Raw genomic sequence first — 25,458 nt, 5'->3', positions numbered from 1 at the left:
CTCAAGTGGCACTTGTCGCAGTGCATCCTGCGAGCATAAGCAGGATGCGTCGGCTCAAAGATGCTGCTGACTCAGCCAGATATTCCCCATGCACACGCCCTTTGTGGCTTTGTTGCTGTTGTGGGCAAACAATGAGCGGCATAAACGAATTTGTTACATCAGTTAGGGCTGAGTGAGGCTTTTGACATCAAATTTGATGACTAGCAGCGGAAGTGCCTCTTCAAATTGTTTACTAAAATTTAAACTACATTTACATTTGTATTATTAAATTCATCATTAGTAGTTTTGGGGCAAAAAATCAAAAGATTATCGTTCTTTAAAATTATAACTAACATTAATTCTGCATTAAAAAAGAAAAATGCAGAGATGGAAAAGTTGAGCTGGGAATTGAAGATTGTAACAATATTTCAGTATATAATTCCCCCAAAAATATTTAGTTTTTTATCAAATATATATAATGTTGCAAATGTTAGATTCATGTAGCAACTCTGCCCAGCATCTGTTACAGCTAACATTTTGTATCCTTTTATCCAACGACGGATAGCAAAGCTCTACCAAAAGCTTTTTCAAAAGCAGCTGAACTTTGATTTGTTAGGTGTCCTGGATTTTTGTTATCCTTGCTGTAAGTTAACTTTCCTATCAGGAAAAAGCTCTCCGAATAAGCTCGAACGGCTTGGAGCTTTTCTATAAGCTTTTTGGGAGTCCTCAATTCAATACTTTCAACGCTTATTTTCTGTTGGTTACTTAGATATCTTATTATTTGTTCATAATTTCTTGGAAGGACTAAATTTTGTTTTCTTTTAATCTAAGCAAGTGCTCTTCTCCGAAATGCTAATTATTGCTCTAGTTGTAAGTAAGATAAGTACTATAGAGCCCTGCGGACTTTCGGTAAATACTTCTATTTGCCAGTTGTTAGTACAAGCATCCTGTTTGTTAATTTCCCTGAGAGAATCAGGGAGCCAAGAGGAATTTCCGGCTCTGCAGAGTCCTTCAGACGCCTAAGTGGCCACTTGCCAGGGATGTCTGGCTTGTCTGACATCCTCAAGTGGCGTCTTCAATGGCGCTTTCCCCCTCCCCCATCTCTTGCTCCACCGCGAAGGACTCCCCGTTTCACCTGAGAGGATATTGTATGCAAATGAGCAAGCATCTGGGTTGTGGTCTATGACTCCTGGCCAACTGTCCTTGTCACTTACTTGTTGAAGGATGCTCTCGGTAATTTGAGACTTTTTGTGGGGCGCTGGCCCCACTTTTGTCACACCTTTTAATTAGCAAATTACACCCAAAGCGGGACAAGTTTTGAAAGCCACACTCGTGTGTGTTGGGCGGAGCTATTGTGTTTGATATGTTGGATTCAGGACACAACCTAATTTGCATAATTTTAACATATCCCAAATGGTGTAAATTGCAAGTTCTTTTAAGAATACATGTCTAACTTTTAGTTTGGTTCTTTCTCGTTGAAGATACAACATTTGACTGGAATTTTCTCTCTATGTAGTCGCTCATTTCGATGCTGTCATTCGGCGTAAGAGAGCGAGAAAAGGGAGCAGCCGTCGCCGGGTTCTCATTTCCGAGTGGGTTGACTTGAAAGCATTTTTCCGGCTGCAGGTCCTTGATCCCCCCCTTCCCCCCTTTCCCCCGTGCAGCCCCTCCTCTGCACTGCGTGTGGGTGTATTTTTTTTTTTGTAATGCACTTTCAAGCACTTAATAAGCTCACAAAAGCACCGACAATTTGCATATGGCTGTGGGTGGAGGACACGTCGTTGGTGGTTACTGGGAACCACTTACCTTAACCCTTCGGCTCTTCAGCTCTTCCACGCATTTACGTGCACAGCCAGCCTCGAAAGGACCCTTGTCCACATACATATATCCTTCTTATCCCTAACGAATCCACTGCCATTTACGCCGGGTCTTTTGATGTCATGTGCGTTTGTGTGAGTTGAGCGTTTACCTTTTCATCATTTTCGAGGTGCACGAGTGCAAGTGCGTATCCTGCCCTCTCTCTCTCTCTCTCTCTCTCTGTATCCTTTTCTCTCTTGTACCCTTCTATTTGTGTGAGTGTGTGTGTCTAGGTGGCAATGCCGGCAAACTTGGTTGGCAATTTTATTTTTAGGTCAACGTAATTTCCGCACTTTTTATCACCAGCTTCCGTTTATTGTTTTTTTCGTGTACGAGACTTGTTCCTGGTTTTTTTTTTATTATTTTGTTGTGGCAATTAATTATTTAAAGGGGCTAATGGAGGTTTCTCTACTTATATAGGTTGTCAGGCAACATAGAAAAGATTTAAGGCTAAAAATAAATCAACTCATTGACAAGTTTATTTTGGTGAAATGACATCGTCCTTAATAAAGAGCTCTTCATATGAGAATACTGATCATTTGTACAAAAATGAACATGTTTATTATAAGCCCATTATGCATCATGTATGTACATAGATAATCCCTATGAAATGCTGCGAAATGTAGATGAGTAATCCATTGCGAATTAAGTATTCCAACTCATATGGCTTGCATGTCAACTGTGACATTTTCGCTTCAAACGAAAGCACTTCACATCCGTCGGTGCATATTAAATGCAGCAACCCTTAATCCTTAATCATGGCACAAGGATGCACAGAACAGGATGATGGCCTGAACCCTTTTCGCATGTGGAAACAGTTTGGCTACCTCAAGCACAGCTAAGCGTTGTCAATTTAATGTGCACAACAAACGCTTGGCCAATTTCGAAGTATTTAGGCAAAGGACACAGGGCACAGGACACAGATACACAGATACACACGCATACAGCCACACAGCTGCCGAGAAACGCCCAAAAACTGCTTTGATCCTCGCTGACAGGGGCATAAGCCCAAAACGGCAGAACGGCAATGATGAAATAGCAACAGCATGTGCATAGCACGCCGGCAAGTTTCGCATCTCACCCCCTTACTTGCGGATTAAATCACATATAGCTGGGCCATCATCATCATCGCCAGCGAACTGCAGAAACGTGAGATTCTCGAGAGAAAGAAAGAGAGAGAGAGAGCCACCCCTAGCGAGAGATTCCCAGGTGCCCCCCAGGACCTTTTTGAACTGAAACTGCATTTAAATGGCATTTTTCAGCTGTCCTTGCTCTGCTCTGCTATGGCCTGCCCTCAATCTCCCAATTCATCATGGTTCTTTGTCATCCTTGTGGATTTAGTTGTTTGCTTGGTATCCTTATGCAGGCCCCTTTTGCCCAGATAATGCAGTGGGATTATATTTAGGGGTTGTTGATGAAGATGCTGCTCGGCTGCGCTGCTCTGCTGTTTTTTTTTTTTTGGTGCAACTTTTTGGGCATTTCTCCCAACTTTTACGGCTTTTCGGGTTGGCAACAATTTTCCGGGCGGAAAAAAAGAAGAACGGATGCTACGCCTCTGCATCCCCCGTAATGCCTTTCTTAAGCCCACCCAGAAACTCCCACGAAAAATCAGGGAGTGGTCGTTGCCTCTTTTTTGGCCTGCTATTCAAACATCCTTTTATACAACTACTAGTTGGAAGTCCTCAATAGTCCTAACAAGCTTTCTACGCCTTAGATTAATAACTATAATTTTGTTTAATTTTTTAAACTGATTTTGATTAATTTCTCAGCTTTTGTCTACACAAAATGCGATTTATCCCTGTATGCGGAATCTCTCTCTTCACTCTCTCTCTCTGGATGCTGCCGTCCCTTTCTCACGCGCAGTCCCTCTCGCTCGTCCTGCAGAATTTGCAGCATCCTGCTTATCCCTTTTTGGCCCGATACACACACATACACGTATATATAAGTACATTTCATATATACATGCACGTGCGTTGTGTGCGTGTGTGTGTGTAAGTTGTGTGTGTGTGCGAGTGTCCTGTGCTGTGTGAGCTTTGAATTAAAAATGGAAAATTGATTTTTCCGGTCGCTCATATACACACACAATCGCAACGAACGAGCTCCTGCGTGCGTGCATGTGTGTGTGCGTGTGAGTGTTTTCCACAAAGCCGGAAAAGAAAGCTTGGTGCGTTTTTCTCGCCTTTTTTCCTGGCCGCCTCTCGTTGCTAATGACGCTCAACAATGTTAATGCCCCGACCCAGCAGTAAGCTATAATATAGTGTTACAATACTGCTGTGACAGGACAATATCAATGGCAAGCGTCCCAATTCGTCGTATATATATCCTTTTCAGATCTCCTAGTTCGTTGCTTTGTTAGTTGGTTTGTTCACTGGCTGAAACACATTATTCGGGGAGTTCTATGGTTCGCAGTAGATGGGGACTATCCAATGGGGGATTTGGGTTAGTTTGTGGCCCGCTTTCTCGAGGTACGTGTGATCCGTCATCCGTCATCGGTCCGGGATAAATTGCACGTACGGATACCCAAAGTTGACTGAAAGGCAGCCCAGGGTAGCGGCCACCATCGTCTCGATTTTCGATTTTCGTCGGCTTTCCGAGGGTTGCGCGCGCATTCCAATTGCAAAATACGAAATACGAAATATATCTCCCCCGATTTCAGGGGGTTGCTGCCAGCAGCCGTCTCTTTCACTCGCCCATCTCTCTCGCTCTCTCTCGCCAGCGTTAATTTATACATATGCCGCCGGTGGAAATGCATCTGACTGGGGGCACATTTTCGCTCGGTGTACGTCGGGTCGACGCTTCGCATTCGAGGGTGGTTACTTCCAGTCGCTGCCACCGCTGGCACCGCTGCTTCCAGTCAGTTTCTCCGAAAACGATGAACGAATGCCACCCACCCCGTAAATGGCACATATATGATATATAGACTTTTCCCAGAGCCGAGTTTATGCGGCGTTTTTCCGTGGCCCTCTGCACTTTGCCCGTGTGCAAGTGCTTTTCATTTTCCCCAGCTCAACGCCGCTCTGCCTTCGCTTGCATGGTTGTGGAAAAATCAAATGTAAAAACAATAAAGTTGCGCCATATGCTTTTAGCTCGAAAAGAGTTGCCGTCATTTTCATTTTGTGGCATTTTTCTCAATGAAATCTCTCACTCTCTCTCACTGACGCTTTTCACCCGACTGCAGTTTTGTGTCTACATAAATTTGATGCACTTGAGGGGGCGGGGTGAGGTTGGTGGGTGGAAAATGCAGGGCAAAGGACAAACGGCAGGTGAGAGAGAGTGGGAAATTGTTGGGAGGCTTTTGAAGAGCAAAGCCGAGCAATTTGTTTTTCGTTCATTCTCATGTTTTTTCACCCGATTGTTATTGTTGTTTCTGGCAATGGATCCCGGTAAATTGCATTGCAATTTTCGGCCCCCGGGGGAAAAGGCTCAAACGACTACGGTTTTCAGATTGCAGTTTGTCATCGGATCGCCGTTGCGGATTAGAAATTACTTTTGCCTGACAAGCTGCTGTGAGCCAGGGAGTCGTTAAAGGACGATTGGGAAATGGCTTGATGATTTCAGCTAGGATAGATTTCTCTAGGATTATTTGGTAAAATGTTTGGTAATATGTACTTTGATATGGGGTAACATTTACTCAACGACAGCCTGCGATTTTTATATGTAAAAACCTGATTTATTGAAAGCCATCGTAGCTCCATATTTATATCACTTTCAATTCTAGTACAAACTATCCTAGTGGCAAATTGGCAGCCTTCCCCAGTTTATTGAGTCCCTGAGTATATCAAGTCACCTCCGAGTGCTTAATTTAATGTGTGCGCCATCAGTCCGAGGGGAGGCCATAAAAAGTTGGATGATGGCTCGTGACCAAGCACCTTCCCTGCTGTTTATTTCGTTTATTTGACGCAATTAAAATGCGTGGCATGGCTGGGGAGGGGAGGGGAGGGGAGGTGAAATGTAGGGGTCTCCACAGGAGGAGGGCGAACGTTAAGTGCGCCTAATCGAATTACATATCGCGGCGACGACGACTGCTGATGTCATCGCCAACATCATATTCGGGGTTTTCCCACACGACTTGCGGCGCTCAGCAAATCCTTGCTGTATTTTTGGGACGACCTGCTGCCATCGAAAGGTTTCCTTAGCATTCCATTTTTCTGGGTCAGTAGCCATAAAATTGACAGACGTCTTTCACACGGCAAAAAAAAAAAACAAATCCTGCAGACGACGTCGCTTCGGAAAGTTCAACAACCGACGGCGGAAAAGCCACACAAATACACACGTGCTGATGGAAAACCCCACCCACCCCCAAAAGACAAGCTACTTGCGCTCCCTTCTCTGCTGTCAAAGTTCGCCTTTCAACATCTTCATTGAATTATTTTGCAATCTATTTTAATAAATTTCATATCCTTTGGCATTATTTCCCATTTCCTGGGCCAAAAATCAATAACGCACATTGCCCACCCACCCACTCACACACACCCACACACACACATGCGTTTCATTTGGCACACAAAGAAAAAAAACATGGTCCCAATTTAAGACTGAAAATTGTCCCAAGCAGCGACCAATTTTTTTTTATTTAGGGATTTTTCTTTTCGACCAAACTCTCCTCTTTTTTGGGCTTTTGGCGCCAGGCGCAGGCGCGCTGGAAAATGGCCTGGAAGGACAATGAGAAGAAAGGACATTCGATTCGGGGGATGTCCGCACAAAAAGGTACAGCAATTTGCTAGGGGCATTATCAAAACATATTCATATTTAAGCGAGTTATTTATTTTGTTTTACTTAGTTACAACCGGTTGTCGTCGTGCATCCTGCTACATGTCATTGCTGCCCTGAAGGACTCTTTCAGTGTCCACAAATTGCTTTTATTTATAACTTATGTCCTGTATTTTACCAAGTATTTTTTGCCCTCCTTCGCTTTAAAAGCATAAACACGTAGAAATTGCATTGCAGTTCATAGAAAGCTTAATCGTTTAATTTTAAAAATATCTTTTAAAAATGTATGATTTAAACTTGAGGAATTTAGGGCGCTAAAGATGTAAAAATTCGTCATTGATCAAAGTAGGTTCAAAACGGCAGTTACGAAAAACAGGCATCCATTTTACATCCACCATTTGCATTCTACACAGCGTAGAAAATTTTACATCGAGGACCTCTTTACTTTCCATACGAAAGGAGTAGCTACTCGCCACTTGGGGGCGCCTCCAATGAAATTGCGTGCAAAAAATGCTGTCAAAAGTAGGAAATTAATTGATGAACATGGAAATAGATTGATAGCATACGTATGGATCGTCCTTCCGCGTGCCAGTTTAAGTTGCCCGGTATCCTGCACTCCGAAAGCTCTGCTCGAATACCTCAGATAGTAAACCTAAGGATTGAACTCAATCAATCAAAGTTAATTGCAGGCATACAAACTTACCTTGTCTAAGATCTCTCCCATCAGTCCAGTTGGAAATCCTCCTCAGCGGATCCGAAACCTCAATGCCAGACGAACAGATGGTAGACGTAAAGTCAAGTCTATAAAATACATAGTTTCGATGCTAATCTGACCACCACGTCCAATCCAAGCGAGTTTTTCCTTTTCCCTTCTGTCGTCCTTTTCAACTGCGTAATACAGATCGTAGTAAAACTTATACATGCGTCTTCAATATAACTAAAACAGCTCCATCCTGAGATTGTCAACATAATCTGCTCCGTCCTACGACTTTCTACAGCATTGTTGCCAAACCCAAAGCTACTCCTGTGATCACTGCATGTCCTGCAATGGTTTTGATATCCGGACCCTCGTCACTTTTTGGCTTCTCGTCCTCGGCAACTGCAATAAACGGAAAGTTGTCATTAAGTTGGGTTTATCTGTGGTTACTTGTGGTAATTACCAGCACTTTCAACGCCTCCTAGACTGCAAGATTGGCAAGTGACAAAAGCGAACGAAGGTCCGGCCAAATAGTACAGTAAATTAAAAATATTTAAACACAGTTTAAGAAAATAGTTTCTGGGAAGCGCTCAAAAGCTTATAAACTAATTCTTAGAGATCAACTTTTTAACCTATCCCTCTGTAATTTGTTATTAGAAACTTACATGAGGGACCATTAACATCGCCCTGGGTGGCCAAGAGCAATTCGGGTGGCATAGGATACTCATCGCGCCCACCCCACTGTAGTACGAAAAATGGGAATTATAGATCAGTAATCTTGGTCTTTTGATTAAGTTACTTACCTTACGACTCCTCTGCCTGTACCAGGGTCCTTTGCGCGTCTCCAAGTACTCATAGTACGCCGAGTCCTTGGTGAAGAACACATCGTCCTTGACCAAAGCCAGGCGGATCATGGCGCCCACTTTAAGTATACCTCCAACGATTGATATGAACAAAATCGGAAGGACCTGTGGGATAAAATAGGAGTGACATTAGGCACTCCAACTGTCACCAAACTAAAAAGAAATTTTTAGAAAAAGTCAGCTTTTTTTATTTTATTAATTTTTTTTATTATATTGTCCACTCCATTTGCAAAGAAAAGAAAACTGAAACTTGTATTTCCATTGAGCCTTGTCGTTGACTTTCCGCAGCGCCTGTGACATTTCAAGTTTTATATTGATTGTAAAATGATATATAGTACAAACATAATACCCAGTAAGATCCTGCAGTGAGAGCATAGAATTTCCTTTCGCTGGACTATTCCGATTTTGTGGTCTCCTACCTAAAGTGGCTACAGGGTTTTCCCTGGGCTTTCATTTCCTTCCGGCCAGCAAGTGTTAATGTGTTATGTCGACTTGAACACCTATAAATCCATATCAACAGGGGTGTAATTCTACACCAGATTGGGATGGGATATGCAGACTACTTCTTTTTCTTATCTTCAACTACGGGAGAGAAATAATTGGGTCATTAAATAAGCTACATGCATAGATCCTTTTTATAAGCAACAATACTTACATGATGGTCCTGCTGTGTCGCCTTGATTGGCCTGAATCAAACCTTGTGGGACCTCGCACTTCTGGTTGAACCTCATGAACTGTTGGGCAGAATGGTTTGAGGTGACTCCGAGTGGGTCAAGAACTGGACTCACCTTGAGGTACTTCGCTGGGTAATACAGACTACTGCGGGTCTCGAGGCATTCGTAGTGTGCCGAATTGGCAGTGTAGGAAACATCGTGTCTGGTTAACGCGAGCACCAACCAGGTTATCACTTCGGCGGTAAACGAGAAGAACGAAATCGCAATAATGGGTACTGCCTGTGGAATGGAACTCAAAATAATAGTCTGGCACAGGATTTCAAATACTAAAATATCCTTGCAGACAACTATATTGAGCCATACTCGCAATAATTCGTAAGCGATCGTTTGGAAATCAACAGTTTCGAGTCCTAACCGCATCTAAATGCGATAGCAAAAGTATTTTAGCAAATGTACATTATAATTAATTTAAACAATTATTAAAAAATAATAATAATTATATCGCTTATCGTATTTGTGCGGTTAGGGCTTGATATAGTGGTCTGAGAATTAGTCTAAAATTGCTTATAATGAAATGGCAATTAAGAAAATGTAAGGTGAAAAACTCAATCTGACAATTAACACAATACATTTTCAAGTGGTGTGTCCCTTCTATCGTAAATCATTCAATATCCTAATATTTTTCAAGTGGATGATACAATTCTCGACATAACTTTGCACTCTTTTGTTTATTGCCTGTCCTGCACCCCCTCTCTCTCTCTCTCTATCTTTTTGGGCCTATTTATGGAAAAAGAGCTAAATATATAAAGCATTCAAATAGGATGTAATTAGGTCAGACTTCGATATAAAACTAAACTTAATTTTCAAAACTACCCATATCCCAAGCTCAAGAAGTAGATGGCGCTCTAGTGGTAGTGCGGTAGTGTTGGCAAGCGTTCACACTTCGCAGAGCAACTCCGAGTATCAGCTGTCACTTGCCGGCTGCTCGGCAACCCTCTTTTTTGTCATTTCCCTGCGCACGCTGCTTCCGCAGTCCTGACGTCGGCGCGGGCAGAGGAAGGGCAGCACCAAAGCAGCGAACATGACAACATTCGAATTTTAGTTTTCAAACTGCGCAGTCGCAACCGCAAATTAAAAAAGGAACAAATCGAGAGCGAAATAGGATAAATATAGTGTCGTGTAACTAGAACATTTCCGTAAACGTTTTTGGGCATTTATGGCTTTGCAATAATTCGCGAGCTTGTTGAGCAGCAACAAAAAAAAAAACAAAAAAAAACAAAAAAAAACGCAATTCATTGCCATTGGCAACAACAAAGTAGAGCCGAAAAAAGGGAAGCGTAGTCAAAGCAAGTGGCGAAAAAAACGAAAAAACGACGAAAGGCATTCCGAAAATTAACAGGAAGAGCAAAAGTCTATGCTTTTTTTTGGAAACCATACAAGTGGTGACATACAGACTTTTCTCTTAAATAAAAATAATAAAAAACCCAAAGGAAAACAGCTAAAAACAAATTCTGCAAAATATCCGAAGCAGCAAAAGGTCGTAGAAAAATCTTTTGAGTGAAGAAAGCGTTGTGGAAAAGCCCTCAAGATTCAGATAAAGCAGGAAATGCACGCGCTTCAGGAGGGCGCCACTATGCTGCACCGCCAGCAGCCACCGCCGCCCACTTCTGGCGAGGATCACCTGCTCACCGCTGATAGTTTCTTTTACGCACGCAGCAATCCCATGGAGAATGCGGCCGCAGCAGCAGCCGCCGCAGCAGCGGGCCTGATTGATCCGCACCACAATCGCGATCTCCACCAGGCGCTGGTGGCATCGATAGCCAACAATGGTGTGGCCGCCATCGGTGGTGGCCTGACCACGGCGGCGGTCCTGAAGAGTGCCGCCCAGCAGTCACAGCAGGCGGTGCAACAGAACCAGAACGCCGTGGTGGTGGTGCCACCTGGACAGGATCAGCCCAAACAGGAGCAGGCCCAACAGGCGGCACTGGCGCTGCTCAAGGAGAATGTCAATGCCTCCGCCGGTGCGGGACAGAACAACGGCCAGCCGGCCATGGGGGGCAGCAACAAGAGCGGCTCCTCTGGCAGATCCACGCCCAGCCTGAGCGGAGGCAGTGGCTCCGATCCGGCACCCGGCAAACTCTTTGTCGGCGGCCTCAGCTGGCAGACGTCGTCCGACAAGCTGAAGGAATACTTCAACATGTTTGGCACCGTCACCGATGTGCTCATCATGAAGGATCCCGTCACCCAGGTAAGCCGAAATATCCTCTATTTTCATTTCCATCACCACACCATTGTACATGGTACATTGTACATGGTATATGTATATCTATCTATTTGTCGCACATGATGATGTACCTTGATGTACCTCCATAATCCGCCGCCTGCCCTTCGGGTTTACAGCTACCATTTTGTGATTTACCTTTTGCACAGCTGCAGAACTGCAGGTTTTGTCGCCCTTTTGGCATCCTCTTCTTCATCTTCTTCTTCTAGCCTTCCAGCCGAGGTTTAGAATTACAGTTCTTTCGGCGTTACGTGCCAAAAACAAAAGAATCGGCGTAAGAAAATCGGCAGGGAGGAGGAGAAGGAAGAGGACGAGGACGAGGGACCACCGAACCCAAATTGAATTTAATCAGGTTTAAAATGCAGATCAGCCTGTCGGGGTTGATCCACTCGGAACTGTTTATTGGGACACGAACTCGAGCACCAATTTCCCTGTCATAATTTGTATGCAGGCTGTATCAGTTTTCTTATAAGCATAATGGCCACTACTTTGGTCACCGTTCTCCACAGAATTTGGCCGCTCAACAGTTCAGTTACCATCGCAGTTCGCTTGAAGAACTTCAGCAGGGGATTACTATTACCCAAAACTAGATTCCTACCTATTTCGTTATCAAGACAAATGGCTTTTCAAACCACCTTTTAGTTTACCTTTCCTCCAAGAGAAGAAAAAGTACTGAAACATTACCAATACCCATCGATAGGAGTTTTTCCACGAAGAGGCGCAGTTATTGCAGCGGAAATGCACTTTTTCCCCAATGCTTAATGTCTCGAGCAATTTGTCCGCTTGATAAGCACACATCCTACATGTACTAGTATTTAGTAATTTATGTATATCAATGCGACCGACTACATACAATGTGTGCCTCTGCGGCTCCCCAGCGGAAAAGAGCGCGCGCGCCGCTTTCGGGCCATAAAACAGCAGCTGCTCGCTGGCTGGCAGGCTGATGGGCTGACTGGCGCATTGTTCCGAGTCCTGGTCCCTCGGCGCAGCTGTTCCTGCGACCTCTGCAGCGACTAGGGTTCGATGTGGATGGATGCGGCACAGGACAAATTCTATAGCTGTTCGTACGTACGTGTGTGCACCTGGGGTTGTTTCCGAGCCAATTGCGCAATTACGGCTGCATGATAGGGCAGTTATATTCGCGGCGATCGACTAACGGGGTTGTGTCCTGGCCCCTTCCCCCTTTCCCCGTGCCCCTCAAGATGTACACACACAGAAACACACCAAACACCTTTGTTCCGTCCCCCCTTCAAAAAAAACAAGAAGAAAGAAAAAAAGAGTATACAAGAAACCAGAAACAAACAAAAGAATGAAGAAAAACAACAGAAGCGAGAAGAAAACTGGTTTACCAACTGTCTTCGGTGCGCAGATCGCTTGTGAAGACGATCCTTGCGATGGTCTGGGGAGTACTGTAGTCCATAAGCACCTAGGATCAGTCAATTATATAGCTAGTCATATGTAGTCAACCAAATGTACGAAACTACTACTAAACATAACATAATTTTAATGAACACAAAACCACGACCACGACCACAAAAGTGAGGAATCTCGAGTCAAGGACAAGACCGGAAGCCAAAGCAGCCGATCAAGGAACCAGCGAATACCTGGCCCAGGTAACCATGACCACGATGGCAACCACAGGATGACGAACCAGCGACGGCTTAGGTACATTTTATACAAAAAAAACCCAAAACAAAATAAACAAAAAAGCAATCGCCAAGTAATTTTAACTACTGTATAAAAAAGAGAACGTTTAGCGTACTTGACTTACTCAATACCAATACTGGCGCATCGTAACTCTCGTATATCGTATAACTCTGAGCAATAATAACAGCTGCATAATTGTATTCGTATCTCTAATTGAATGTACTCGTTCTTGTACTCGTACTTCGTATTGTGTACTTGGTTTACTTTAGCGTTTTTCACCCAACAAAAACAAAAAAACCAAAAACGTATTCAATGAACTTAAAACTCCACGCATTGATATCAAAAGCAAGCCTCAAAAAGCAAATTAAACTAACGAGTTTTCCTGCCATATCGTACACAGTTGTTAGATCTAGAACTCAATTAAAACTTATATATTTTAAAGAGGCGTGCTTTAACCCCACAAATAATACTATCCAAATGCCCATGTTCCCACTTTAGCGTAATATGGATCCGAAAATCGTCCTGGCAACTGTTGAATTGATTGTGTAACATAAATAAGAACCTTAGCTTAGCATAATGTACCCAATACATAACGTATTTATTACCATTTTACGAGACCCCGTAAATTTTAGTCCTTATAAATAACCACTATGCGACATTCTGTTTATGTGTGTTTAGTTAATGCTTCTTAATTTTATTTCGCATACCGAATCACTTAAATTAACCAACCAAATAAGTAAACCATATATTTTGATTTTAGTAGTTTTTAAATATGTCAAGAGATCAAGTTTCTCCTGTTGTGTTGCGTCGTAATTTTCTTTTTTTTTTACCCTGTTTGTAATCGCATTAGAACATCTCCCGAAATCGGCATACATTATAGATTTCAACTCATAGGAAATATCCTAGGCCCGGTAAATGGAAGTAGCTAGTTGTGTTAACCCACCAATCCCAGCCCATAAATAAAGCTCGTCTTTTAAAGGAATCGTATGCGACAGGTTTAAATCATACACTAGCAACTATATACTTTTCTCTTTAGGTAGGTAGTCTCATAGTTTCTCTATATTTCTATCTCGAATAATGTACCATAAATTGTATCTGGGCCATTTGACTCTTCTTTGCCCTAGGCTTAAGACAAAATTGTATTCCCCATTACTGTAATATATGTAACCGGTACGAGAATAATCGTACTAATTAACTAGACTAAGCAACAAGTCACACATTCGAATCTCATTATTTGTAAAAAATAAAAACTCTTAAGTAGTTATTAAGCAAAACTAACCAAGAAAACAAATTGTATGGTATAAGGGGGTTTACCTTAACTTGAAAGAAAACCAAACAAAAGATGGTGTAATCATTTACAAAACGCACATCTAAAGCATTCCCAACTTTTCCAATAGTGCGTTTTATAGCTATTTGACAATAAAACTACTAGCAGTAATATTTAATAGCTTACGTATATATTGTATTTGAGACAAATATTGTGCCAAGTAGATTTAAAATTGCTACAATTGTAGAATAGCTCTGAAACGCACTACTCGTACTACTCTATTTGTTAAAGCCTTACTATCACATACACCATATGTAATTGCCACATTTGTATCCTTGAGTTCGCATTCGCAGCAGAGTGAACGAATGTTTTTGGTATCCTCCAGTTATCGTGTATATAATATATCTATGCCTCCCGTATACTACATATATCTGGGATCTAGTGGGGTGTCGCATCAGTATGGAGAACACGTTGAATGCATATATTTCGTAATGTTTCTATGATATATGTATGTTCCAGTTTAGCAAATGACCATATATATTACGATCGATCTACTTGCGTATAAATATTGGTATTCTGTTAACACAGCAAATGTATCCTTAGACGAATTTTAGTTTTTAGTTGAAACATATTTTGTGTTGTTTGGATTTTAATTAAAACTTGTTTGTGTTTACTCCACGAAAGAACCAAAAAAGAAAAAAATATGAAAAAAACGAACGATGCAAATTTGATGAGCAAAAAGCGTAAAAATGGCACGCCCAATTCAGTCAATAAAGCCATCTACATACATGCATATAAACTGTATCCGTATCTGTGTTTACATATATCTATATATATCATTTTTATATACTTGTGGAAGATCGAGTTCCGATCGACTTGATTGATTCTTACTTTGTTGGACTTTTGCTAACGTTTCGTAGGACATTTTACGATTATTAATCCTAGTTATATAACTACAACATTTGCAACTTAGACCTAGTCGCCTCTAACCGAAGCTCTTTCTCTCTATCAATGCTAATGACTTCACCAAACTAATGTATCCGTCCCTATTTGTTTCTCTTCCCCACCCACAAAACACACACGAACCTCAACTTAACACCAACAGCGCAGTCGCGGCTTTGGTTTCATCACATTCCAAGAACCCTGCACCGTGGAGAAGGTCCTCAAGGTGCCCATTCACACACTCGATGGCAAGAAGATCGATCCCAAGCATGCCACCCCAAAGAACCGACCTCGCCAGGCCAACAAGACCAAGAAGATCTTCGTGGGCGGCGTCTCGCAGGACACCTCCGCCGAGGAGGTCAAGGCCTACTTCAGCCAGTTCGGACCCGTCGAGGAGACGGTTATGCTGATGGACCAGCAGACGAAGCGCCACCGCGGCTTTGGATTTGTCACCTTCGAGAACGAGGATGTGGTCGACCGCGTCTGTGAGATTCACTTCCACACCATCAAGAACAAGAAGGTCGAGTGCAAGAAAGCACAGCCCAAGGAAGCGGTCACTCCGGCTGCCCAGCTCCTCCAGAAGCGCATTATGTTGGGCACCCTTGGCGTTCAGCTGCCCACAGCTCCTGGCCAGCTGATTGGAGCTCGTGGTGCCGGCGTGGCCACCATGAACCCACTGGCCATGCTCCAGAATCCCACACAGCTACTGCAATCGCCGGCAGCAGCCGCTGCCGCCCAGCAGGCCGCCCTCATATCACAGAATCCATTTCAAGTACAAAACGCCGCCGCAGCAGCCTCGATGGCCAATCAGGCTGGCTTCGGCAAGCTGTTGACCACATATCCGCAGACTGCGCTGCACAGCGTCAGGTGAGTAAAATGGCTAGATAATCTGGAGACTTCTTAGAACCGAACTAAAGTCTGATTAACTCCCAATATAGATATGCACCCTACTCGATCCCCGCCAGCGCCGCCACTGCCAACGCCGCCTTGATGCAGGCTCATCAGGCGCAAAGCGTGGCCGCCGCTGCCCATCATCACCAGCAGCAGCAACAGCAGCAGCATCATCACCAGCAGCAGACCCACAATGCCCATGTGGCCGCCGCCCAGCAGCAGCAGCAGAGCCACCACAGCGCCGTCTCGAATCCCGCTTCGCAGGCGCACTCGGCAGCAGCGGCTGCCGCCCTGGCGGCCAATGCTGCGAATGGGGCGGGTGCCGCTGGAGCCCACAGCCTGGCCGCTGCCGCCCAGCAAGCTGGCTTAATGGCCGGCAATCCCCTGAATGCCGCTGCTGCCGCCGCCGCCGCTGCTGCCAATCCGGCGGCTGCCTACTCCAACTATGCGCTGGCCAACGTGGACATGTCCAGCTTCCAGGGCGTCGATTGGAGCACCATGTACGGCATGGGCATGTACGTCTAAGACGCGCGTTTTGTTTGGTAATTTGAATGAAACACTCTCACCATGCATACACCATACACTATACACCACCACCACCACCCTACCACACCCACATGTGAACACCACCCCTAGTAATAGATCCATACGAAATCCACATGGCCCCAATCCATTAATATTCATAGAACCACACAGAAACACACTCATATGAAGTTGGTTTTCCTTTGAGTTTGGCTAAGTTAGTAGTCCGATACACGGAAGGCAAATTAAGTATTATATTTAAGGCGCCCCCGGGCGAGTTCAATAAATACTAACTAATATATATATAAATATAACAAATCATAAGCAATATAAGCGAGAAAAAAAGAACAAAAACGGAAGCAAAGCAAAGCGAAATCAAGGAAAAACAAAATTCAAAACCAAAAAGCAAAAATTACGGAGCGTTAGAGAAGCAAAAGAAAGAAGGAAAACACATTAAAAAACCACCGATTGTGATTGCGTTTAAATGTAGCCGTTAATATATAATTTTTAGTGCATAAAAGAAAACCATTAAACCTAAACCTAAATTAAAATAAACCTAAATAAAAACAAAACGTAAATATATAAATATACATACATATTTATAAAATGCAAGAGCAAGGAATGAATCTTATAAGTTAACTCAAGAATGGCGCTCACTAATTAAAGATCGAAAAATTGTTCATTTTTCTGGAGCCCTAAACTCAGCTGAAGTGAATGAGAAACTCCTGCAAGGGCAGTATTAATTAATTGAATGAAACAGCGATTGAAAACGTTTTGCTCAAGACAAAGAATTATTAATTATTGTTTAAATCAGCGATGAAACCCTAAATTAGACTATTATTTTAGACGTTTAGTTGAGTTCGAATTTAATTCACCCAGCATAGAATACAACAACAACAGAGTTAACCAATCACTAACGAACATCACCAAACTCACCAACACGAAAACTCTCTACTCCTATATCCTATTTCTATCTTCCAAAATCTCTTCTGTGTACTTAATTATAATAACAATTACAAATACCACAACGAACTAAACAAAATTTCGTTGTGTTTTATGTGTGCGACTCTTATTTGATTTAGTTTTATAACAAGTTTAGTCTGCACTCAATCTCAACCATTTGTAGCAAGTAACTAAATAACATTTGTTGAACATTTTGGCATTTGCATATTCTTATTATTATACTTTCGAGCGACGAAAAGTTCTCAAGACTAGCGGCTTCATTTATAGTTCTTAAGATATTATACCGAGAACGAGTCCTTAGGGCACTACTAATATTTTAGACCTTCTTCACCCCTTTTCTGAATCATTTGCATAACCATCCAAACAGCTCATGAACCAGGTAACATTACTCTACTGTAGCTTATTGTTTTAAATGGCACAATCTTAGTTATTAATATTATTTTGTAATTACCCTTATATGTAGCATTTGCATTTGATTTTGCATTCGGCAAATACTTCACCCATTGAAACCAAGAATATGATCGAAATAAGAAGAGAACCCGGAGCAGATGCTCCTGGATAGTTATGTATTTGTCTCATTTGAATCGCTTGCATGCTTGAAGTTTAATTTTAGTTACTAGTTATCATTTGGAAAGTAATATTTTGCGTATGTAAATATCTAGTTTATATACATTACACACAAACAAGCACACACAAACACCACACACACATTATATGGAAAACAATGAAACATTTGAAGTAATTTTTGTGTTTAATAAAAACCAACGAACAAAACAACAAGCAACTTTGCCATGAGTTGAGCAAACATTTGTGTTTTCTTATGATTTGATTAATTTGATTGTACATACTTGACCACAATTATCTGTATTTTTTGATTTTATTTGATTTGATTTGATTTACCTCGTATAATCCACACACTCTTGTATCTGTTGTTGTGCTGTGCTGTCTTTCTCTCTACTATCTGTTATCTGCTCCTCTTAGCCATGTGTAGAACTTATTACATTTCGATGCATTTGCCAGTACCAAAAAAGTTAACGATTGTGCGATTGTGGAGAATTGTTTATAATTCCTGTAGATTTTCGATTTCGACTCGGGGGTGAGTATGATGTAATATTGTTTCGTATACCAAAGATAATGCATATTAACCAAAATTCATTTTACATTTGCCTGGGCCAAAGTCGAGGCTCAACAATTCCCCCATCTCCATTTGCAGAAACTAATTTATTTATTTATTGTTTACGCCTAAGACTCTAATAACACATTCCAGACATGCTACGGTGCCATTTACTTAACCATATTAATATTTATAATTTTTGTAACTCGTCTGGCAGATCTCGATCTCAGAACAATTGCTTTTAGCATAAGGTTGATTTTACCCTGCCAATCCACGATGATTAATACGAATTCCTTTTTTTTACTGACTACACACACACTTTGTTCTATTGACATTATTTATAAACAAAACCAAATAAATATATTTATATTTGATTACTGCATTTTCCAATTATTTCTATTAGCCGATTAAGCAAGAAGTCAAAAAATGCTCCCATAGTTGCCTATGTTCATTGTAGTTCCTTTGGAATAACTTATAGTTTTTGTTCACTTATCCGTATGCTTCAATATTCATTCAGAGCGACAAAGTGTCGGCGAACTACTTAGATATTTGTACTCGTAACAGTTTCAACAGTCTGAATTCGATATATTATATATCCAATGAAATGTTTTATTTCCCATACTCGTACCAAAGATATATACCCAAAGTAGTAGCTTGCTAATTTTGATATATAGTTAACAGATCGAACATTCGTAGCTCTCTATAAAATATATACATATACATATATCTATTTTTTTGTTACCAATATTAATAGAATACAACAAATTGCTCAATATGAAGGACTGGTTGATATGTATGTCATGTCAAACAAAAATTATAATTCACTTTTTACAAGTTTTATCTTTCATAAATTGAACTTTTTATCCACCAGTCCTTGGAACATTCATAAAATTTTAAAATATCTGTATTTTTGACTTGTTTTCGTGTGGTTAGTCTCATCAAGAGTTTTAATATTCTGTGCAAATAATATACGCAGTTTTCAAGCATTATTTATCGGGCCAAAAACTACATAAGAACTTGCTGTAATATAGTAACAACATTACACACTCCGAATTGGACATTATCATTTCGTTCTACTTGTAGGTTTACAACCAACTTTTTGACATACAACATGTTTAGATAACCATAGTTACTTAAACCTTTTTAATAGATATACATATACACCCATTTATAAAACCAAACGCATGATGAAACATGTACAGTAGTCAATTGAGTATAAACCTTTATATATACAACGGCAATCTCATATCATCTGTCACAGTTGAAAACCCAGCCGAGATTCCCTCGAAGTTCCCCCCATTAGGAAGACATTAGCATTAACTACTTACATACCTACATCATACACACATACATCATATGACAATAAGATCAACTGTGTTTCAGCATTCAAGTGTCAGTATTCGTAAACCAAATTACCTAACAAACTGAGAAAAGTACTTATACTACTATGCAATCGACGTGGAAACCAATCCTAGGGAACCTTTTGGATTTGGATTCGGATCGAGCAGCGTTTTAGAAATTGAAATAGTTGGATTAGATAGCCTTTGAAACAGGTTCTCCCGCAGAACTACATATAGTGGCGAAAACTTTATAGATATTTACATGCATATATACAGATAGAACATATACGATGATATTTAGCAAGACCGTGATATATTCAATTAGTAAAACCGAAACCAAAAAATTATATATTATATGTATATATCAATTATACGAGTATATTGATTGAGGCGCGTCTCTCAAAATGTGTCAAATTGCATACTTAGAGTAGAATTTTTGGTATACCCAGAGAAAACCAGGGAAGAAAAACAAGTTAAACATTTCATCAACTGTTGTTGTGAAGGCTACAAAACAACGCATATCACTTTGATGGTGTCACATCCAAGAGTTTTCGAGATTTACCCAAGAAAACCAAACTGCATTTTTTGGAAAGCGGTTTGCTGAAGAATTCTCCAGAAAATATATATTTTGAACCGATCAGCGATATCCTGAAAACAGCGCAAGCAAGTAGTTTTCATTTTGGATATGGTTTTAGATAACCGAACACACAAGTGCATCCAATATTGTTGATTTGAGTGACTAATGAGGACCAAATTTGTAGCGAAATTCCGAAATCAGGTTATTAGATCCTAACAAAATGAAAGTGAAACCCAAAGTTAATTAGTTTACTTAAAGTATTTTTATTTCGAGACCTGGCATTCTTTGGCTTCTTGCTTATTGTTTGGCGTACCAATATGTTTTCTTATCAACCAAGCGCTATGAAAAAACACCGACACTAATACAACCAAACACACACCAACACACTCTCAACAAGCTAGTCAATTGATGTGCATAGGCACAAACTAATTCTTTATAAACAAATGAAAATGAAAATGGTGGTAAGTACGCAGCGAAAAACCAAACCAAACAATAAATGTTTAAGTGAAAATGCAAACCAAAAATCGAACGTACACAATAAAATCTAAAAGCAATTATTTCCCTTGATTAATTCAGGGAAATATAAAAAACAACAAAACATATAAATCACATTGAAAATGCTCTAAGAAAAACAATAATTTAAGCTTAAACTTAAGTCAAGGTGTTAAATAATTTCGAAGCAATGCGTACAAGTATTCACGAGATACTTTTGACGAACAAGCTATATATTTATCAATTGCTAAAATTATATTTAAATGCATAACACGTATTATTAAGAAACAGTGAATGGCTACTTTTGCTCATTTCAAATGCTTAACAAAACGCTAAGATCAAAGACAACAAAAGTCGGATTCAAACCTAATTTAAGTGTTAAGCAAAGAAAAATTCAAATATACTAAAACATAAACAAATATATACATATATATATTGAAAAAAGGAACATGTTTTCTTATATAGCAAGGAAGGATGATTACTTCTATTGGCTCGTAACATATCAATTCTACTGAGCTGTATTTTGAAAAGAAAATCGAATCGAAACGAACGAATTCAACACCAAGTTCAATTGATACAAACGTGGTTTTTTTATTAAGGCTAAATACAATAAACATTGTGAAGTAAATACTCCAAAAACTGAGGTGAGTAAATTCGCTAACGAAATTTTAGCAGAAAGCCTTGCTAAGACTTTCCTAAACGAAAAACATAACTTAGACTCGTCTTCCAGCAACTAATTGACATGAAAAAAGTTCTTACACCAATAGTGGCAACGGCAGAAATTTTAGGGTTAATGGGTTAATAAAATTCGGTTATGTTTTGTGTCTCTAAAGCCCCCGATGATTTCCAAACCACCTCATTGGGCAGACCGAGCTCAGCTTTTGGCTATACTTGTTACACGTAATCAATCAGTACAATTTTTGCAACGAGGAATTTTAAACGAAATCTCGCCCATTTGGAGAGTAAATGGCTTAGGACCTTGTTTTGATTTTTGATTATTTGATTATGGTTCCCAAACTACAGATCGTTTCGACGTATTCATAAGAAAAAATCGCAGACGGGTGGAAAGCTCTTCTCACTAACTGTTGTACATTTGTTTCTCCAAGGATTGGAACAAAGGTCGAGAAAGGATTAAAACAAACTATGTAAACGATAAGCAAGTGCATTATATTGAACGATTTGGTAAACACGAAGGTTAGCCATAAGTTTTCATATATATATATATATATATAAACGATATAACTTTTAGGCCATAAGCAAACCAGTATGAAACCCTTTGAATTGAGTTTGGCTTGGGCTGAGAAACGTATCCATAGATCAGAAAGTATGGCAGCCAACCTTGTATACATTTGTTTCCGAAATGGTTATTATTTGTTTAGCCTGTAACGAGAAACGGATATATATTATATACAACACCTGTATCTTGTAACTGTAACACGTAACTGCTGTCGCTCTACTTCTCGCTCTATACTTGTAGCGATGTTTAGACACTAACATATATATACTGAAACACCATATATAATTCTTTCGATATATACAATGGACATGTAAACGGTATTTACTCTTTTAGCCTATAAAAAACCCCCCAGAATCCAAACCGAGATATCCGAAAATCAAACCAATTGCTGACAAAAATGTAATGTGAACCCTTTGTGTAATTTTCCTATTGAAATACTTCTTGGCATAAATCCCTTTTTGAATTGAATTGAAATGAATAAATGAAATGTGGAAAAAAAAACCATTTTACACATAGAACCTTTGTACTTCATTTGAACTAAGTGGCATACGAGTAAAATAACATCTGGAAAAGTATATCTGTAATTTGAAAGTAGTTTGCACGAAATAATAATTTTTTCTTGTACAATGCACAAAGCAAAAAATTGAAAATAATGTTTGTACAACATATTGTATTGTTAATGTTTAGCGTAAGATTAGCTGTAATTAAACATAAATACTCTTACATTCGTATGGTACTAATTAGTTCATAGTTGACTTAGAAACCACCGTCATATTAGACTTTGTAAAATGTACTCGTATAACGTACTCTCCGTTTCGAACTTGGTACCACGTAATCGTAAAAGTAATGGTAAACGATTGATACTTAGCAATATCGATATTGATTATACATAAATTCACTTCTTTCCCTGTAGATTATTTACTTTAGTTTGTTTTCTTTTCATACCTCCGGTGCTCAATGTAATTTGACTAGTTTTTCCGCTTCCTTACAAATATTATTTGAGTTGAAGTCGATTTAAAGCTTAATTTAAGTACATAACACTCCATTCATGGATACCTAATTTAATTTAGTTCTTAGCTTTAGTTATAGTGTACAATATTGATGCTTTTAGTAATGGCAGATTTTTAATTTTATTCACTCTAAGTTGTACATACACAAGTGGTATCCAATTCTACCATTGATTCCATATTTTTTGGCTTTATCTTAGGCAATGCATGGTTTTTGATAAACGAAGATATCTGAATCGAAACCGATGATCAGCAAGCAAGAAGCTAAGAAAACTCTTTTTAAGAAAATATATATGCGACAATACCCTATTTGTGTGAACTAAAAGTTTGTTAGAGAGTGTTCTCTAAGCGAAAGGTAAATCATATGATTCAACAATTAACAGTCAGATATTATAGGTATAGTAGTTAGTTGGAGCGAGGACAACATATAAGCAATATATATATACATACATATATAACTTTGATACCGATGTGTTACTGTTGAGGCAAACTCAAGTAATAGATACATATAAATACATATATATTTGTATTTTAAAGATGCGCCACATTAAGCGCAATCTTGAACTCAAAACGATGACCCGAAAAGCTAACATTAGAACCCTAAGCGCTGAGTTGAAAGATGAACCAATTTAAAGATACACTGATGCACACTGTGTTGTTGTGTTGGTCGTTTTAAGCAAAGAACATAGTAGCGTATATGAAAAGAGTATTTCGAATCTCAAATAACAAGTTTAATGTTTTACGTTGCCCGTGTTTGTGCAATACAAAATTATATAAAACAAAAAAAACGTCGGTTTTCGAGAAGTTTTCGAATTGCTGTTTCCAAAACTTGGTTGCCCTTCGCTTCTTATGCAGTATAAATATATTATTGAAACTCAAATATTATATAAAGTATTCATAAATAAAGTATAGATTTGATTAGACCGTAGTACATACATGCACACTCATTCACACAAAAAGACAAAACATCAGTTGGTAATGTGTAAACTTGAATTTGCGTAAAATTTTGCTGTTTGACCCACACGAAACTCAAAACCAAACTCATCTTAAATGTTGCAGCGTATTAATATAATTAATTATATATATATATACATATATATATATACTATATACATATATACCACAATAAATGTTTCACATAAAATAATTTGTTCTGTAGTTTCAACCAACTCAATTTCCGTGCATTTTCCACACCCCACACAAATTATTATACATTATCATTTTGTATCTATGAATCTTGCGCGTAGTTAGTTTGGTAAAATTGAACTTTTTCCGATATTTTTTAACAAACACAAACTATGAACTCTCTATACATTTGGCACTCCTTAACCACTGAAAACTTCTAAAGACCCTTAAACAAACCTACATAGATCTGCTCTAATAGTCCATTAGAGGCACTAAAAGTAAGCATAGAACATCATATATACATTTTATAAATTCCTTTTATAGGTTTATGACAAATGTGGTAAGTCTTGGGTTTGGAGTTCTAGACAACTCATATCTGCACTTACCCCCCAATGGTGCATGATGGCCTTCTTTGAGAACACACAAGGATCATCATCTAAAAACGGTACCAGATTCCCTGCAAAAGGACATGGGTTTGCACATAAGCAATTCTGACTTGGACTTTTGCCCACGAGTTACTTACTTCTTAGTAGTAGAGTGCGTGTTGTCGGTGCTGCTTTTAACTGCGAATCGCATTGTTAATAATGAATTACCATATGAACAGGATCTAATAGGGATTTTTAGCCTCACCTTTGGCACGAGTAATAAAGGAGTGCGTTTTAGAAGAGCAATGGTCGTAAGACGAAGCGCCATTATAATCAAATTGGTTAATACAATACACTAAATTTTTTTATTTTTTTTTAAATTTTGTAATGTTTGCCGAATTTGAAATGTTTGTTCTAATACAAATGAAATTTTGATACTGAAGTCTCTTGACAAAATTTGCATAGGCGTCGACAAAAAGTTCCTTTTCTACCCAAAAAAAAATAGTTTTTTGTTCACAAAAAATGGAAGAAATCGGTTAAGTATGGAATGTTATACATTGTTGGACTCGTAATCAATTTTATCATAAGATGGCATTCAAGGCTGAATATTTTTAAGTTTTCATATTTTTTGCAAAAAGTCATGGATGTACCCCTTGTAAAAATTGCAAAATTCGAAAAAAAAAATATTTCTGTAAAGCAGCAAGATAGATATCGTTAGTTGGGATCATAAGCTGCACAAAACAATAGTTTGTATGCCAGTGTGTAGTTTTTCAAGCCACTTATTAAGAAAAACTCTCAAAAAAATACGAATTTTAGCTTAATCCTTATTTTGTGCCCAAAAATAATCTGTTTTTTTGTTTACAAAAATGTAACAAACTGTTCAAATATAGAATGTCATACCTCGTTGA

At 39.6% G+C, this 25,458-nt stretch overlaps 2 protein-coding genes across 4 annotated transcripts; one reads left to right on the top strand and one right to left on the bottom strand.

Moving 5' to 3' along the window:
* Window positions 1-6,772: 6,772 nt before the first annotated feature.
* On the bottom strand, window positions 6,773-24,997 carry LOC122622063. Of its 3 annotated transcripts, XM_043800214.1 has the most exons (9): window positions 24,816-24,997; window positions 24,709-24,748; window positions 24,572-24,642; window positions 8,047-8,211; window positions 7,909-7,984; window positions 7,707-7,729; window positions 7,250-7,645; window positions 7,113-7,198; window positions 6,773-7,059 (listed from the first exon to the last, which is right to left on the bottom strand). In XM_043800214.1, exons 1-6 carry the CDS (start codon window positions 24,876-24,878, stop codon window positions 7,725-7,727), a joined length of 420 nt encoding a protein of 139 aa, XP_043656149.1. In that variant the 5' UTR covers window positions 24,879-24,997; the 3' UTR covers window positions 6,773-7,059; window positions 7,113-7,198; window positions 7,250-7,645; window positions 7,707-7,724. The 3 variants fall into 3 exon arrangements, with proteins under 3 accessions (XP_043656149.1, XP_043656147.1, XP_043656148.1); XM_043800212.1 differs by lacking the exon at window positions 7,707-7,729; XM_043800213.1 differs by lacking the exons at window positions 6,773-7,059; window positions 7,113-7,198; window positions 7,250-7,645; ... (1 more) ...; window positions 7,909-7,984; window positions 8,047-8,211 and adding exons at window positions 8,289-8,397; window positions 8,456-8,688; window positions 8,762-8,840; window positions 8,895-9,059 and having other exon boundaries at window positions 24,816-24,988.
* Window positions 9,867-18,070, top strand: LOC122622061 (poly(U)-binding-splicing factor PUF60-B). Its single transcript, XM_043800209.1, has 3 exons — window positions 9,867-11,028; window positions 15,081-15,784; window positions 15,856-18,070. The coding sequence occupies exons 1-3, from the start codon at window positions 10,387-10,389 to the stop codon at window positions 16,331-16,333; spliced, it is 1,824 nt and encodes a 607-aa protein (XP_043656144.1). The 5' UTR covers window positions 9,867-10,386; the 3' UTR covers window positions 16,334-18,070.
* Window positions 24,998-25,458: the final 461 nt, after the last annotated feature.

This window comes from Drosophila teissieri, chromosome 3R (assembly GCF_016746235.2).
Source record: "Drosophila teissieri strain GT53w chromosome 3R, Prin_Dtei_1.1, whole genome shotgun sequence".
NCBI classification, from domain to species: domain Eukaryota; kingdom Metazoa; phylum Arthropoda; class Insecta; order Diptera; family Drosophilidae; genus Drosophila; species Drosophila teissieri.
This window is presented reverse-complemented; position numbering and strand designations above follow the sequence as displayed.

Coding starts and splice junctions, on each gene's coding strand:
- LOC122622063 (XM_043800212.1), bottom strand. CDS start 24,878: ATGGCGCTTCGTCTTACGACCATTGCTCTTCTAAAACGCACTCCTTTA. Junction 24,749..24,815: donor CTTTATTACTCGTGCCAAAG/GTGAGGCTAAAA, acceptor TGCGATTCGCAG/TTAAAAGCAGCACCGACAAC. Junction 7,985..8,046: donor ACAGGCAGAGGAGTCGTAAG/GTAAGTAACTTA, acceptor TTCGTACTACAG/TGGGGTGGGCGCGATGAGTA.
- LOC122622061 (XM_043800209.1), top strand. CDS start 10,387: ATGCACGCGCTTCAGGAGGGCGCCACTATGCTGCACCGCCAGCAGCCA. Junction 11,029..15,080: donor TGAAGGATCCCGTCACCCAG/GTAAGCCGAAAT, acceptor TAACACCAACAG/CGCAGTCGCGGCTTTGGTTT. Junction 15,785..15,855: donor ACTGCGCTGCACAGCGTCAG/GTGAGTAAAATG, acceptor CTCCCAATATAG/ATATGCACCCTACTCGATCC.